The sequence below is a fragment of the Furipterus horrens genome, unplaced genomic scaffold (assembly GCF_987537825.1).
Source record: "Furipterus horrens unplaced genomic scaffold, mFurHor1.1.pri manual_scaffold_5, whole genome shotgun sequence".
NCBI lineage: Eukaryota > Metazoa > Chordata > Mammalia > Chiroptera > Furipteridae > Furipterus > Furipterus horrens.
The window spans coordinates 129,057,329-129,074,427 of NW_028327175.1; the positions used below are offsets into that span (position 1 = coordinate 129,057,329).

The 17,099-nt window shown below is 39.4% G+C and overlaps 1 protein-coding gene across 1 annotated transcript in view; it reads left to right on the top strand.

The window, feature by feature from the left end:
* DNAH3 (dynein axonemal heavy chain 3) overlaps positions 1-17,099 on the top strand; it is a 286,172-nt gene that overhangs the window by 12,382 nt on the left and 256,691 nt on the right. The window contains 2 exon segments of the mRNA XM_090277784.1: positions 15,466-15,591; positions 16,722-16,917. Coding sequence (XP_090133910.1) covers positions 15,466-15,591; positions 16,722-16,917 — 322 coding nt within the window.

Here is a 17,099-nt window from a genome sequence, read left to right on the forward strand (position 1 = left end):
AAAAACCAGATACTACTGAGACAAATTCCACCATGGTCTTCCTTGTGAGTTATTTTCTCTCCTGCTTAGCTTTTTAGCATTCATTTCTTGTCCTCCCAGTTTATGCACTTTAAGTCACTAGTTTTCATATTATAGTTTATTTCAAATCTCATATTTTGCTCCTCTCTTCTATTACAGTACTCCACTTTACCATCTGATCTCCTCTCTGTACTGTTGTTTTAACTCCTATCTTCTCCTTTACTACAACTTGTATCCATTTTGCACTCTTACTGTTTCTCCTCTCTCCAGCCCCTCAAAACCACTTTTTTTTTTGTCAAAATTCATCTCGCATTCTTTTTCCCACTTATAAAATACACTTATTCTCTCTCCACCTTGATCAATATTTGCTCATTTGTTGTGTTTATGGTGGTAGTTGTGGCATTACTGCAATTTTACTCATCAATCTTCACTATTATGGTATTTCAAATTTCAAATCCTACCATCCCTCTCTTCTATTCCATTAGTACATTCTGCTAGCCCTTTATTTCATTTTAAAATTGAATTTTTCCCTGTCTTAGCCTAGTTTTCATTACTCACTCATAGTATTCCTTCTCCCTCTATTATCTCAAAATCACTTCCCTTTCCTCTAGATATCTCTTATGCTTTTCTTTCTATTATTTTTCCCTCTTATTTCTATCCCACCTATATTAATCTTAGCTCATTAGCTGTCGATAGTACTGTGGAGAAACTTTTTCTTTAATTTGGTTCCTACTTTTTCTTCTTTTTATTTTGTTTTGTACTATATATATATTTTATAACTTATGTTTAAACTATATATGATATGCTTCACCTCTCTTACTTCATTCTTCCTTCCTGCCTCCTTTTTTAACATACAATGTAAATTTTACTTTCTTTCTCTCATTGCCTTGTACCTACTCACTACTCTTATTGCTCCTCCCCTGTACCTCTTACAAATCATTTTCTTTCAGTAAGTCAACTCTTATTTGTTTTTCCCTTCATGTAATAGTCTTAATCTCTTTATATCTTTATTAATTGGCACATTTGCTGTTGATAGTGTGATTGTGGGTGGGGGTTATTTTTGTGGGTGTTGGTTTCTTGCCTTTGTTGTGTGGTTTCGTTTTGACAGCATCTCCACAAAAGTATGCCAGATGAGACGGATGTGCCTCACACACCCTAGGCTCAGTTGGAAGTTGCTCTGTCCAGCAGAGGCTTTGTGACCACGGCAGAACAAACTTTTACCCAGGACATTTCATTATGTCTGGGGGAAGGAAGGTGACTGTTCTCTCTAGTGGAGAACAGCAATTGTACCTTCTTCCCTCATGCCTTTTATTGAGGAGGATACACATGAGAGATACAAGGTCAAGATCTATGAATCATCAATAGTTTGGAGGCGTTAGGACTACAGTTGACAGTAACAGATTACATGTACCAGTACAGAGAGTACAGTGGCCAGTCTGTGTCAGGGCCTATCAAACATCTTGATGCCACACTGGCAGTAGGTACAAGGTTTCATACATTTCTTGCTAGAGATTGTTTATGTTATATCAAAAGATAAGCAGAGCAAGTTCTAAAGCATAATAAGCATTCTTTAAATCCAATTCCCATGGGAACCCTCTGAGTGGCTTTTGGTTATGTCTCCCGCGCAGCCTTATGTTGAGACTTGAAGACAAGCATGGCTGGGATGCTGGTGACAGTCATGCTCAGGCCGAGGGTACAATTCCCTAAACACAAGGAGTGGTTCCCTACATCTCCCCCTTTTTTGTTTTTTGTGATGCCTATAGTAAATAGGCCTATGAAGCTTGCTACTTGCTTTTCTTTAATATAATTATGGGTAAACAACTTACAGATACATTGAAGAACATAGAGTAGTAGTAACGATCAATAAACATCCAGCTGCTTCCATTATTCAAATATGTAAATTTAGACCTTGAAACCAATTTTTAGGGTTAAGCTATTGGAGGTTTTTACTTAGGGTTTGAAACACTTTTTGTTTAGCAAGCTATTTAATGTCCGTAAATTGCTGAGGAAGTTCAAATTGTAGCCAATCAATTTGGCCTTTTAGGCTGGTGGGAAAGGTATTCTATAGATGATGTTGTATTGTCAGCCCAAGAATGCTGACTAGAGTTCCATTTTAAGGGGGTAAGATATAGTCTTAAGAATCCAAGGTTGCAGGCAAGCTGTTGTCAGGTGACCAGGGCATTGTGTCATTCCCCCAGTCACAGTACGGCTGATTTCATGGCTGAGAGTTGGACTAGGATTTCCTGATTAATATGAGTTTGCAGCAGACCATCATAGGGACCAGTCTATTGTTTAGTTATCAGCTGTTTAGGGCCTTGAGTCTTCTAGGTCTTCAGTAAGATATGGTTCCCCGGTTGTAGATCTAGGAGCTTGTCAGGTGGATAGATAAACCTGTAATGAGTAAACTTGTAAAAATGGTTAATTTACATAATAACTTACAAACCAGACTTTGAGTCTGTAAGACTGTGTAGATACCCAGTCACAGGGCCTTTGTTGGAATTATAGCATTTTTGATGATGTTATAAATCTATGACTTTTTGTATGTAAGGCAGAGACAAGCCTATTTCTGTAATTAAGGGGTTAAACAGTGGCAAGCATATTCTGGGAGGGTGTTGGGAGTGTAGAGTGCCCCCCTGTTCCTGCTTTGAAGATAGACAGAGAGAAAATATTTTATTTTGGTTATTACTGCATCCAAAGACCTTGAAAGTTTTCACAGAGGCTAGAGAAGGCAGGGGAGATAGCAAGCTTAGCACGATTTGTTCTTGGGATTGCAGCTTTTAGATTTAAAATTTACAATGTTTTAAAGACTTATATGCTTACTTTTCCTTCTTATTTCTTTTTTACTTTTACCTCTGTTCTTGAGTTACCCACTCGAATGTCCTTTCTTTCCATGCCATACACAATCTCCTTTCTTTATATCTTCTTTTTTCTTCCTTTTTCCTCACTTAATTAATTTTCTTTCCTTTCCCTACACAATTTTTATTCAACTTACACAGTTTATGACTTACTTGGACTTTCTGCAACATACACAATTCTCTTGACTCAACATTCTACAAGAAACACAATAAGTTTTGTAAAACTTAAGTCTAATTAGGTTGCTAAATTATTTAGATTCTTTGGGGAGGACTCCATACTCCCCCTTTTTTGTTTTTTAAGAAATATACTATTATGGGAGAAGGGGTGGGCTTGGTGGGGGAGATAAATGGGGGAAAAATGGGACAACTGTAATTGAAAAACCAAAAAGAAAAAGAAATATACTAAATCAATTAGACACTTTTTCTTAATTTGACATTCAGTTCATTTTACCAGTTGCTGTAACAACTGAAAATAAATTTCTTGTTTTTTTAGATAACCCTGACCCCATTCTTTCATGGGAAATGGGTCCTTTTTTTTTGGTTTTGATTTTTCCCCTTTTTTGCCTCTTGTTCAAAGTGGACCAATAATTTTCCTAACCTGAAACTAGGGATTAATTAGTGTAGTGGGTCAAAGTGTGCTGCTTGTGAGGAAGGTTCCCAAGGGTGTCACGCCTTGGTCATTCCAACCTCTCTTATGTCTCTCGGTTTCTCTCCCAGCTGTCTAAAACAACTGGAAGGGCTCATAGTGCTGAATGACCAGTTCTTATTTTGCACATCCTCGGACGAGCTAAGAATTATATTACCATGAAGGGAATTTCTATGAGGCCCCTACACATCTTGGGGGATGACCCCAGACACCTCTGCTAGGTCCCAACTGACGTAGGGATGCCCAATAATTCAGGCCAGAGGGAGGAAGCGCCTCTTATCTTCAGAGCTCGGTCATTGCCAGAGTCCTCATATAAATCCTATTTCTGGCCTAAAGCTTTTCTCATTCTGATAAAATCCTATTTGGTGGGAGATGTCACAGGGTTGGACAGTGAGTGCCTGTGGCTATGTTCCTGATGTTGCATGGACTTTGACTTGTGGCTGGCAGGTGCCTAGTGCTCTAACCCAGTCCGTGTATCAGCTTATCCTGTCACGGGAGACTTCAAGTGGGAAGTGCCCTATTCGCTTTTAACTGCTCAACCCGTGCCCGCAATTTTGTGGCAATTTATTGAATGAGAGAAGCCAAAATGGTTTTTTTAATGAGAAGAGAGAAAGGCAAAACCAAAACCCCCTGCCAGAGAGAGTGGCAGAAAGAAATCCTCCCTTCCTGAACTAAACCACACAGGCAGCCTTTTCCATAAAGAAGCTGAGGGTTGCAGCCCTTACCTTACCCTGGATGATTGGCCAAAATTCCAATCTCTGTAGTGTGGTTGTCCATGGTCTGGCTCTTGGCTCTGCAGCCTTTCCAGGTGTCACTTCTCTTGAGTGCCTGCCCCTTGTCTGGGTGCCAGATGAGGCAGATGTGCCTCACACACCCTAGCCAGAGGGAAAGACCTATTAAAGAGCAACACAACAACAACCAAACCCAAGTACAACCAGACAGCCCAAATAAATGTCATAAAGGGCACACCAAGAACATCAAGCTTAGGAGATAAAAGAGACTGCACCACTGAATCCCACAGGTCTCCTACTATAGGCCACACCTCAAAGACAGGAATTCAAAGCAGATCAATCTAAGAAACAGAAATAAACAAGAAAAGTCACCTAAAATGGGGCAACAAAGAAACAATCACACATCAAAAGGAAAGGTGGAATCCCCAAAGGGTGCTACATGAAATAAAGGCAAGCAAACTATCAGACATGGAATTCAAAATAGTGGTTATAAGGAAGCTCAATAAACTGAACGAACTCAGAGAAAATGACAAAGGACTGCAGAGGAACTACAAAGAACTGCAGGGAAACTACAAAGAACTCCAGGGAAGCTACAAGAAACTTACTTCAAACTACACCAACATTAAAAAGGACATAGAAACTATCAATAACAGCCAGGAGGAAATGAAGAGTACAATTTCTGAACTGAAGGACACGGTAGAAGGAATAAAATTCAGGCTAGATGAAGCTGGAGGACAAAGTAGAAAAGTATTCCCAGAGAGTACAACAAAACAAAAAAAGACTGAAAAAGAATGAAGAGAGTTTAAGAGATGCAGGACAACATGAAATGTAATAATATTTGTATCATAGAAATATCAGAAGCAGAAGAAGAAGAAGGGATAAAAAACCTGTTTGAAAAAATAATGACAGAAAACTTCCCTAGCTAGGTGAGAAAAAAAGCCATGCAAGTCCAGGAAGTGCAGAGGGTTCCAATGAAGATGAACCCAAACAGGACCACTCCAAGATATATAATAATTAAAATGACAATTTTCAAAGACAAAGAAAGAATCCTAAAGACAGCAAGAGAGAAACAGAGAATTGCATACAAGGGAGCTCCAATATGGTTATCAGCATATTTCCCAACAGAAACACTACAAACAAAATGGAATTGGCAAAAAATATTTCAAGCAATACAAAGCAAAGGCCTGCAACAAAGATCACTCTACTAAGCAAGGTTCTCATTCAAAATGGAAAGTGAGACTTCCAGCCAAGATGGAGGCCTAGACAGACACACTGCATCTCTCTCCAGAGATAAGAAGGAATACAACTGCCTCAAAACTAGAGACAATGAGAAATTCTAGAAAATTGAGCTGCATGGAAGTCCAACAAACAAAGATATAAAGAAGAAATACTCATCCAGACAGGTAGGAGGGGCAGAGCTGGGGTGGAAAGGATGCGGTGTGGTGGCTGCAGCAGCGGTGGTAGTGGCAGGCCAGCAGAAAGCACAGTCACACATTTTAAAAGGTAGGGAGGGACACCTAGGGAGTGCTCCCAGCGCCAGAACAAAGGCTGCACAGCTCATGGTTCGAGTGCCAGGGAAAATAGAGCCTTATTGCTTCTGACTGTGCAAACCAGTGGGGGTGGGGGCAGAGGAAAAAACTGCCAGTCTCTCGTTAAAGTCCACTTTTTTACAAGTCCTAGAATATCTGAAGACCCACCCACTCTGGGAACAATGACCAGGGTAACAGCTAGAGGGGTGACAGTCCCATATGGAAGTGGGAGACGTGCCTGGAAAATGCGCAAGTGCTGAGCAAGTGGCATTGTTCCCTCTCATACCTCTCCCCGAGATGCAGCACCACAATGTGGTGAAACAGGTCACCAGTACTGATGAATACTTAAGGCTCCACCCCTTAAAACATAACAGGTGCGACAGCTCTATGTAAGATACAAAGGCAACCAAACACAGGAGCCTGCCAAGATGAGGAGACAGAGAAGTATGGCCCCAAAGAGGGAACAAATCAAGGTTCCAGTGGGAGAATTAAGCACACGGAGATAGCTAACTTAACAGATGCAGAGTTCAAAACAATGGTGATAAAGATGCTCACAGGCTTGACAGATATGTTTAAGTGCAGAAAACGCATAAGGAAAGAAGTGAGGGCTATGCTAAATGAAACAAAGGAAAAACACACAAAACCAATGGTGATAGGAAGAAAACTGGTGTTGAAATCAATGATTTAGAACATAAGGAAGAAATAAACACTAAACCAGTACAGAATGAGGAAATAAGAATTCAAAAAAGAAGAAAATGAGGAGAGGCTTAGGAACCTCTGGGACAACTTTAAACATGTCAACATCTGAACCATAGTGGTGCCAGAAGGAGGAGAGGAAGAGCAAGAAATTGAAAGCCTATATAAGAAAATAATAAAGGAAAATGCCCAAATTTGGCAAAGAAAATAGACATACAACTCCAAGAAGCACAGAGTCCCAAACAAACTAGACCCAAAGAGGACCACACAAAGACACATCATAATTGAATGACAAAGGTTAAAGATAAAGATAAAATCTGAAAAGCAGAGAGTTACCTACAAAGGGGTGCCTATCAGACTACCAGCTGATTTCTCAAAAGAAACTTTCCAGGCAAGAAGGGACTGGAAAGAAGTATTCAATGTGATGAAAAGCAAAGACCTACAACCAAGATTACTCTATTCAGCAAAGCTATCATTTAGAATGGAAGGGCAGATAAAGAGCTTTCTGGACTAGGTAAAGCTAAAAGAGTTCATCATCACCAAACCATTATTATATGATATGTTAAAGGGACATACTTAAGAAAAAGAAGATCAAAATTATCAACATTAAAATGACAACATATTATTATTTCTTGGGACTTCCAGCCAAGATTGAGGCCTAGACTGACATGCTCCATCTCCCTCCTCAACTAAGAAGAAATACAACTACCACAAAGCCAAAAATAACCATAAGTTCTAGAAAATAAAGCTACATGGAAGTCCAACATATGAATTTATAAAGAAGTGGTGCTTGTCTGGACAGGTAAGAGGGTTGAAGCCAGGGTGGAGAAGTTAAGCTGTGCTGGGGGTGGCAGCTGGAGCAATGGCAGCCTGATGGTGGTAAACACAGACACCCGTATTTAAGGGCAGATGATAAGTGCCTGGGAAGCACCCCTGGCTGCAGACCAAACCCATCAGCTCAAGATTCCAATGCCAGAGAAGGCAGATCCGCATTGCCTCAGACTGTTGAGGGTCAGAGGGAGTGGGGACAGAGGAGGAGGCTCCCAGTCTCTAAGCAGAGAGTGAATGGCAGGAATCCATCTTGGACCCCGCACCCACAGAAAACACCACAGTGTAATGAGAAGGGTCACCCAATAGTGATGAGTTCATGGGGCTCAGAGGTGTGACAGCCCTGCCAGGAAGCAAAGGTAAACACAAAATGGTCAGGATGGCACAGCTCATGATAGAGATCATGGTGATGCAGCTGACCAGCCAGCAAATATCTAATCTAACAGCTCAGCTGATAGGAAATCTTTCTGAGGCAGTTCAGAACTTGGTTATACAAATGCTTACATATCTAACAGCAGACCTTAAACAAGATGGGAAAGAAATGAAGGCTAGTACTGCTAAAATGAATGAAAACACATACAAAATAAGTGGTGAGGGGAAGAAAACCAGGGATCAAATCAACAAATCAGAACATAGGGAAAGAACAAACAGTCAACCAGTGCAGAAAGAGGAAACAAAAAGTGAGGAAAATGAGAAGAGGCTCAGAAACCTATGGGACAGCTATAAGTGGGCCAACATCCAAATCATAGGGTTGCCAGAAGGTGAAGAAGAAGAATTAGAAATTGAAAAATTATGTGAAAAAATAATGAAGCAGAACTTCCCTTACTTGGGGAAAGAAATAGACTTACAGGTCCAGGAAACACAGAGAGTTCCAAATAAACTGAACCCAGGGACAACCACACTAAGACACATTATAACCAAAATGTCAAAAATTAAGGATAAAGAGAGAATCTAAAAGCAGCAAGAGAGAAAAAGAGAATTACATACAAAGGGGTCCCAATTAGACTATCAGCTGATTTCTCTAAAGAAACCGCAGGCAAGAAGAGACTGGCAAGAAATATTCAAAGTAATGAAAAGCAAAAACCTACAACCATGATTACTCTATCCAGTGAAGCTGTCATTCAGAATTGAAGGGCAGAGAAAGTACTTCTAGGACAAAGTAAAACTGAAGGAGTTCATCAGATCCAAACCACGGTTACATGAAATGTTAAAAGGACTTGTTTAGGAGAAAGAGGATAAAAACTATGAACATTAAAATGAAAACTGTATCACAACAAGTGACAAGAGAAGGTAGGGAATCGAAACAAAGGCAAACTAAGTAGGCAACGAGAGTGGGGAAAGAATTATAGGTATGGTGAACATTTTGGGGGGAAGTCAGCAGGGAGAGGGTTGGGGGGAAATGGTGGAGATGGTACAGGAATTAAGGAGCATAGTAGGAGGGAGTGGAATAGATAGGAATATGTTGAGAAGAACTATATGCATAACCAATGGGCATGTACTAAGTGGGAGGACAATTGGAGGGAGGAGGGTCACTGCGTGGAGAAGAACAAAGGGAAAAGAAATTGGGATAACTGTAACAGCATAATCAATAAAGCATATTAGAAAAAATTACAACAAACTTATAACTATCAACAACTGAATGTAAAAAATAAAAACAAAATCCAACTAAACAAACCAGAATAAGAACAGAATCATAGGTATGGGGATCATTTGGAGGGTTATTAACTGGGAGGGGGAAGTGGGAGAAATGGGGAAATGGTACAGGGGTTAAGAAGCATACTTGGTTGGTACAAAATAGACAGGAAGAAGTTAAGAATAATATAGGAAATGGTAAAGCCAAAGAACTTATATGCATGACTCACTGACATGAACTAAAGGAGGTGGAATTTCTGGAAGGAAGAGGTGTACTGGGTAGAGGGAAGCAAAGGGGAAAAATGGGGACTACTCTAACAACATAATCAATAAAATATTATTTTAAAAAATGGATGGTGAAATGAGGAGTTTCCCAGAGAAGAAAGCTAAAGGGTACATCTCCACCAATCCAGCATCGCAGGAGATGCTAAAGGGACTGCTTTAAGAAGATAAAGAACAAGAGAAAAAGAGAGGAACACAAGTACCTATGAATAATAACCTTAAATGTAAACAGATCAAATGCTCTATCAAAATATATAGGATAGCTGAATGGGTAAGAAAATATGACCCATATATATGCTCTTTACAAGAGACCCACCTCAGAACAAAAGATCTACACACACAGAAAGTGAAGGGATGGAAAAAAATACTCCTAGCGAAGGGACATGGGAAAAAAGCTGGAATAGCAATACTTACATCAGACAAAACAGATTGCACCACGAAGGCCATAAAAAGAGACAAAGAAAAACATTTTATAATACTTAAGGGAACGTTCCATCAAGAAGATATAACCCTGGTAAACATATACACACCTAACATAGGAGCACCCAAATATATAAGGAAAGTCTTGGAGGACTTCAAAGAGGATATTGACAGTAACACACTCATAGTAGGGGACTTTAACACCCCATTGTCAACAATGGACAGATCTGCCAAGCAAAGATGAAGGATATTGTGGCACTGAACAACACTCTATATCAAATTGAATTAATATATTCAGAACCTCTCATCCCAGAGAAGCAAAATATGCATTCTTTTCAAATGCACGTGGAACATTTTCAAAGATAGATCATGTGGTAGGACACAAAACAAGCCCCCACAATCTCAAGAAAATTGAAATCATATCAAGCATATTCTCAGATCACAATGGTTTAAACTAGAAACCAACCTCAAGGAAAAAACTCAAAAACATTCAAATTCATGGAGAATGAATCGTCGTCGGCAGCCGTTCGTCTCGAGAGACGATGGTGTAGCTTCTTAAGAGTCTATCTGCACCTCCGAGAATGGCTGTGCAGTCCGACTCGGGAGTGACATGGTATCTGTCTCCTCCCGTGTTGAATCGACATCTTGCGATGACGCTGGAGTGTCCTCTCCCGTGAAGCTGAAGCTACAGAGCCTGGGCAGGGTAATACGGAGGGTCTGCTGTTGCCCATGCAGCAGACCCCCCCTCTCTTCACAGCTGAAGGGTCCAAGGGAAAGACGGAGTCGATACAGCTTGGGTTCAGGTGCGCCCCAGGAGTTGCTGGTGTTGACTACAACATCAAACCGCCTTAGGGACTCCGGCTCCGGATTTTCTGTCGGGGTTTACTCCCTTAGCCTTTCCCCTGAAGAGGTATGCCGCAAGGCAGCGGAGGTTTTTTGGTGTCAGAGTTTTCCTTCTCTGATGTACCCTGACTGGAAGATCGAACCAGCGACACTTAGCTCGCAGGCCGACGCTCAATCCACTGAGCTAAACCAGCCAGGGAAATGGAGAATGAATAAGATGCTACTAAACAATGAATGGGTTAACAATGACATCAAGGAAGAAATAAAAGTTTCTGGAAACAAATGAAAATAAACACACAATAGTCCCAAACCTACGAGACACAGCAAAGGCAGTCCTGAGAGGGAACTTTATAGTAATACAGGCCTACCTAAAAAGTATAGAAGAATTTGAAATAAACAACATAATCCTGCATCTACAAAAACTAGAGGAACAATAAGAAACAAAGCCCAGAACGAGTAGAAGGAAGGAAAGAATCAAGATCAGATCAGAATTAAATGACATAGAGACTAAAATAACAATTCAAAGGATCAATAAAACCAGGAGCTGATTCTTAGAAACATAAACAAGATCGACAAGCTATTAAACAAACTCATCAAGAAAAAATGAGAGAGGAACAAAATAAACAAATCAGAAATGAAAGAGTAGAAATCACAACTGATACCACAGAAATACAAAGGATTGTAAGACTACTATGAACAATTATATGATAAGAAATTTGACAACCCGGGTGAAATGGACACATTTCTGGAAACATATAATCTTCTAACACTGAATTAGAAAGAAGCAGAAAGCCTGAATAAGCTGATAACCACTTGTGAAATTGAAGCAGTAATCAAAAAACACCCAGCACACAGAAGCCCTGGGCTGGCTGGCTTCACAGGTGCATTTTATCAAACATTTAGGAAAGAGCTAACACCTATCCTTCTCAAACTATCCCAAAAAATACAAGAGGGAAAAATCCCAAACTCATTCTATGAAGTCAGTATTACCCTCATTCCAAAACCAGGTCAAGACACAACAAAAAAAGAAAACTACAGGCCAATATCACTGATGAACATAGATGCTAAAATCCTCAACAAAATATAGGCAAACCAGATCCTGCAATACATTTAAAAGATTGTACACCACCATCAAGTGGGATTCATCCCAGGGATGCAAGGATGGTATAATATTCGCAAATCAATAAACATAATACACCACATAAACAAAATGAAAGACAAAAATTACATCATTATATCAATAGATACTGAAAAATCATTTGATAAAGTACAGCACCCATTTATGATTAAAAAAAAAAAAAACACTCAGCAAAGTGGGAATGGAGAGAACATACCGAAACATAAAAATGGCCACATACAAGAAACCTGCCGCCAACATCATACTCAGTGGGCAAACGCTGTAAGCTTTCCCCTTAAGATCAGGAACAAGGCAAGGATGCCCACTCACTCCACCTTTATTCAACATAGTTTTGGAAGTTCTAACCACAGCAATCAGACAAGAAAAAGAAATAAAAGGCATTCAAATTGGAGAGGAGGAAGTAAAACTGTCATTATTTGCAAATGACATGATAGTGTACATAGAAAACCCTATAGACTCCGCCAAAAACTACTTGACCTAATAAGTGAATTTGGCAAAATAGCAGGATACAAAGTCAACGTTCAGGAATGAAAGGCATTTCTGTACACCAACAATAAATTACGAGAGCTAGAAACTAGATATAAATCCCATTTACCATAGCAACAAGAAAAATAAAATACTGAGGAGTAAACTTAACCAAGGGGGTAAAAGACCTATACCCAGAAAACTACAGAACATTGAAGAAAGAAATTAAGGACGATACAAATAAATAGAAGCATATACCATGTTTATGGATGGGAAGAATCAACATCATTAAAATGTCCATACTACCCAAAGCAACTTATAAATTTAACACAATCCTTATTAAAATATCAATAACATATTTCACAGACTTAGAACAAATACTTCAAAAATTTATATGGAATAAAAAGTGACTCTGAATAGTCTCAACAATCTTGAGGAAGAAAACAAAGTCAGAGGAATCACAATACCTGATATCAAACTATATTACAAGGCTACAGTAATCAAAACAGTGTGGTACTGGCATAAGAACAGACATATAGATCAATGGAACAGAATAGAGAGCCCAGAAATAAACCCATGTGTCTATGGTCAATTAATATTTGACAGAGCGGGAAGAAGCATTGAAATGGAGTAAAAATAGCCTCTTCAACAAATGGTGTTGAGAGAACTGGACAGGGACATGAAAAAAGTGAAGTTAGACCACCAACTTACACCATACACCCAAATAACTCAAGATGGATAAAAGACCTAAATGTAAACTGTGACACCATAAAAATCCTAGGGGAAAACATAGGTAGTAAAATTTCAGATATCTCATGCAACAATCTTTTCACTGATATATCCTCTAGGACAAGGGAAATACATCAAACTAAAGAGTTTCTGCTCAGTGAAAGAAAACATCAACAAAATGAAAAGGGAACCAACTGTATGGGAAAACATATTCGCCAATGATTATCGGACAAAGTATATAAGGAACTTATATGACTTAACACCAAGAAGACAGACAAACCAATTAAAAAATGGCAAAGGACCTGAACAGACACTTTTCCAAGAAGGACATACAGAGGAACTATAGAAATATGAAAGGATACACTACATTACTAGCCATTAGTAAGATGCAAATTAAAACCACAATGAGATACCACCTCACACTGATCAGAATGGCCATCATTAACAAATCAACAAACAGTTGTTGGTGAGGAGGTGGAGAAAAGGGGAACCCTAGTGCACTGTTGGTGGAATTGCAGGCTGCTGCAGCCACTATGGAAAACAGTACAGGATTTTCTTAAAAAAAAACTAAAAATGGAACTGCCTTTTGATCCTGTGATTCCACTGCTGGGATTACACCTGAAGAATCCTGAAATACCAGTTCAGAATAACCTATGCATCCCTATGTTCATAGAAGCTCTATTTACAATAGTCAGATGCTAGAAATAGCCTAAATGCCTATCAGTGGATGAGTGGTTCAAAAAACTGTGGTGCATTTACACAATAGAATTCTATGCAACAGAAAGAAAGAAGGAACTTCTACCTCTTGCAGCAATTAGGATAGAACTGAAGGGTATTATGTTTAGTGAAATAAGCCTGGTGACAAAGGACAAATACCATATGACCTCACCTAACACAGGAACCTAATAAACAAAACAAGCAAATGAGCAAAATAGAACCAAATGCATGAAAAGAAGGAACAGCCTGACAGTGAGCAGAGAGGTGGGGGAGATGGGATAAGGAGGGAAAGAAGGGGAAGGGTATAGTTAAGGAACTAGTATAAATGACCCATGGATATGCACAACCGGGTGGGGACTGACTGTGGGAGAGGGGGAGGTGGACATGGCCTGGGAGAGCAAGGGAAGAAAAATGGGACAAGTGTAATAGAATAACAATGAAAAAAATGAAATAAAAGTTTTTAAAGCTAAAAACAGATTTTTTAAATGGTCAATAAATGAAAAAAATTTTGTCAAGCATATTAAAGAAAATTATCTTTAAGATTTCTCTATAGAGAACATATTTGAGAAGGCAAAGTGTTTTCAGCTATAAAATACTGGGGGAAAGGTATTTTAGACTATGCCAAGCAGATAATTAGTGATGGGTCTAATTAATGTTATTTTTCCAGATTTTGTGATAAATTTTTAAACTTATTTACTTTTGTTTCTATTATTATTTTAAGTAAATATACTCATTCATATCTAAAAAATAAAATAAATTAAAATAGGAATTTACAAGGAACGCAGACCTGGTAAAATTACCAGAGGCTCAGTGCCTAAAGCATGTGAGTTTAATTTGATTATGTAATGGGGATGACAAATTATTGAACCTGTAACCTCTATTGAAAAGAAAGGATTCCTATCACTGGCTTTTTCGTTGCTCAGTATAAAAATGTGTGTAGGCAACAAAGGCACAGAAATGAACCAGAAACATTCAGAATGTTTTTGTCAGCTGAATTTAAAAAATTGCAATGAGAAATGATTGTTAAGGAAATTATATACAGAGTAATTTTCTTACATGACCTGCACGATATAAAAATTCTAAGAAGCCACTATTTATTTGTGAAGGGTGAGATCTTCGGAGACAGAATGAGGGTTGTGATATGAAGAAAGAGTAAATTTTCTGGCCACTGTGGGAAGTTTGTTAGGATCCAATTAAAGATGTGTAACATAATTATTGGGTGGTGACAAGGACCACACTGGGGTTGGATACCAAATGTGGTGAGATCCTTGGGTTCTAGGTTTCCCTGGCAGTGCTCTGTGACTGGCCAGACAAGATGAAGGCTAAGTTCCCCACCTCCACCAAAAAGGAATAGAGGCTGCTGAATTTTAGGAAGAAGAATGCCTGAAAGTCATTGCAGTGTGTGATGAAAATAGAAGCAAGAACTGAGGCAAGCTAAGAAATAGAGTAGAGATCTCATTGGGAAAGCAATAGGCACTGATGATTTAAAAGAGTGATTTATGAATGAATAGAATAAATGTCAGGAAGAGAAATGGTGGCCCTAAGAGCTAAAAAAGCACTTGGAGAGTGTGGTGAAGGGCGACTTATTCACTAAACTATAAGAAATAGGAAGAGATAACTTTGATCAGTCCATTTGATATCCCGGTTCCTAGCCAGCCACATAGGAATTTGGTGCCAAAACCTCCCTAGATGGGTTACCCAGTACAACACATAGGAAGACTCAGTAAACATCCATTGAGTTGACTCATTTATCTGAAGTTAGCAAATTTTTGTGGACTATCCTCCTCAGACTCCCAGATTTTTCAGATATACTTAGTTTCGATTTGTTTAAATCTCCTCTCATTGAAGAAAGAAAATATATGCCCATGAGCCTGTCCTACACAATTTGTCATTAAGCACCTTCTCAGCTGAGGTACTTTCTCCCTTTCTTTGGCAGATTCAGAGACCTCAGGTTTGTTCGAACAGCAGAATTACTGGCGGGGAAACTGCCTCTTCAGCCCCATGAGTATCGGGATGTGATCCGGAAACACTGTGAGGAAGCGCGCCATGTTCTCCTCAACAAGTCAGTGTCTGGCCTCAGAATGGGGCTGCCTCACAGGGTCGGAAAGACAGAAAACTTTTTCATGAACACTGGTTCCAAGCCTGGGGTTGCATAAAGTCTGCTGACTTCCCACTGACATCTACCTCTGTCCTCTTCCTTTCATGCCTACCCCCTGCCTTTGTGTCTCCTCACATCCACTGCTCTACAACCGCTCTCCAAGTTTCCCTCTGACTTTTTAAACTCTCTCATTAACATTTGTGGTGAGGTACCACTTCCATCACCCTCCTTTGAAATCCTCAAGGCCTTGCTGGGTTATAGGACAGTACAATAGAATGACTTGTGTTCAGGTGGCCCAGATAAACAGCCACAGGTTTCCATGGTTAGAGGATTTTCAATCACGTAGACAATTCTTTTTTCTTTCAAAATGCATGTAGAACTATGTCCAGAGCCAGAGAAATTCCCTTATATAAAATGATGATGATAATACCTACCACTGGGTTTTTATTATCAGAGAATATGTATGTATATGCAATAGCTGGCACACAGTAGCTGCTTAGTAAATATAATCATTATTACTAGATTGCTAGACTACTAGTTTTCTGGCAATTAGAAAACAGACATAATGAGATGAAAAGGTCAGTGGTTCCCACTGAAAATTGGGAATTAGAATTTGGAGGAAGTAGGAAAAAAAAGAACAATGAAGAATCCATTTATTCTTTTGGTTTTCTAATCCCTCTTCTCAATTTCTGAACAGCCACTGCCACACTAGAGTTTCTCCTTTTCTCCTCTTTCTCTCTTTCCCCCTATAAAGTCTGAGTCAGAAACCAGGCATTTTCCGGGGAGAAAAGTTGTACAAAACATTCCAGTTTCTTAGTCCCCTTCACCTCAATCTCTGATTATAATGAAAAAAACTATAGACTCTCTCAGCAGAACATGGCACCAGTATCTCTGTCCATCTGGGTATTGTTAATAGAAGAATAATCTCTCAATTCAAATCTTAGTACTTTCTTCTCAGGAAAGGGGTGTTAGCAGGGGTGTAAAACTACCAATTGGCAAAGCTGCTGTTTCCCTTGTTGCAGTGAGTGGGAATGGCTGAGAGGACTTCTTGGAGCTTGGAAGTTCTCCCTTGGATGTCCCCCCTGTCTTTGCAGGTGGATCCTCACCTGTGCCCAGCTTTTTGTCTCCCGGAAGGAGCAGTGGGTACATTTTGCTCCCAAGAATAACTATGACTCCTCTCATAACATCGAGGAATATTTTGCTTCTGTTGCATCATTCATGTCACTTCAACTCAGAGAATTGGTCATTAAGTCTCTTGAGGATCTTGTTTCTTTTTTCATGATACACAAGGTATGTAGGGGACCATTAAGAGGCCCTTCTCAGGGGAGAAAACTAAGATAGAATCAGGATTCTATCAGCTATAAGCCAGGACAAAAAATAAAATTCTTGATTTGCACACACTTCAGGTCATTATTTGTTTACAAACTAGTAATGTGAATATATAGTAAGCTTTCCTGAGATAATCACCTACT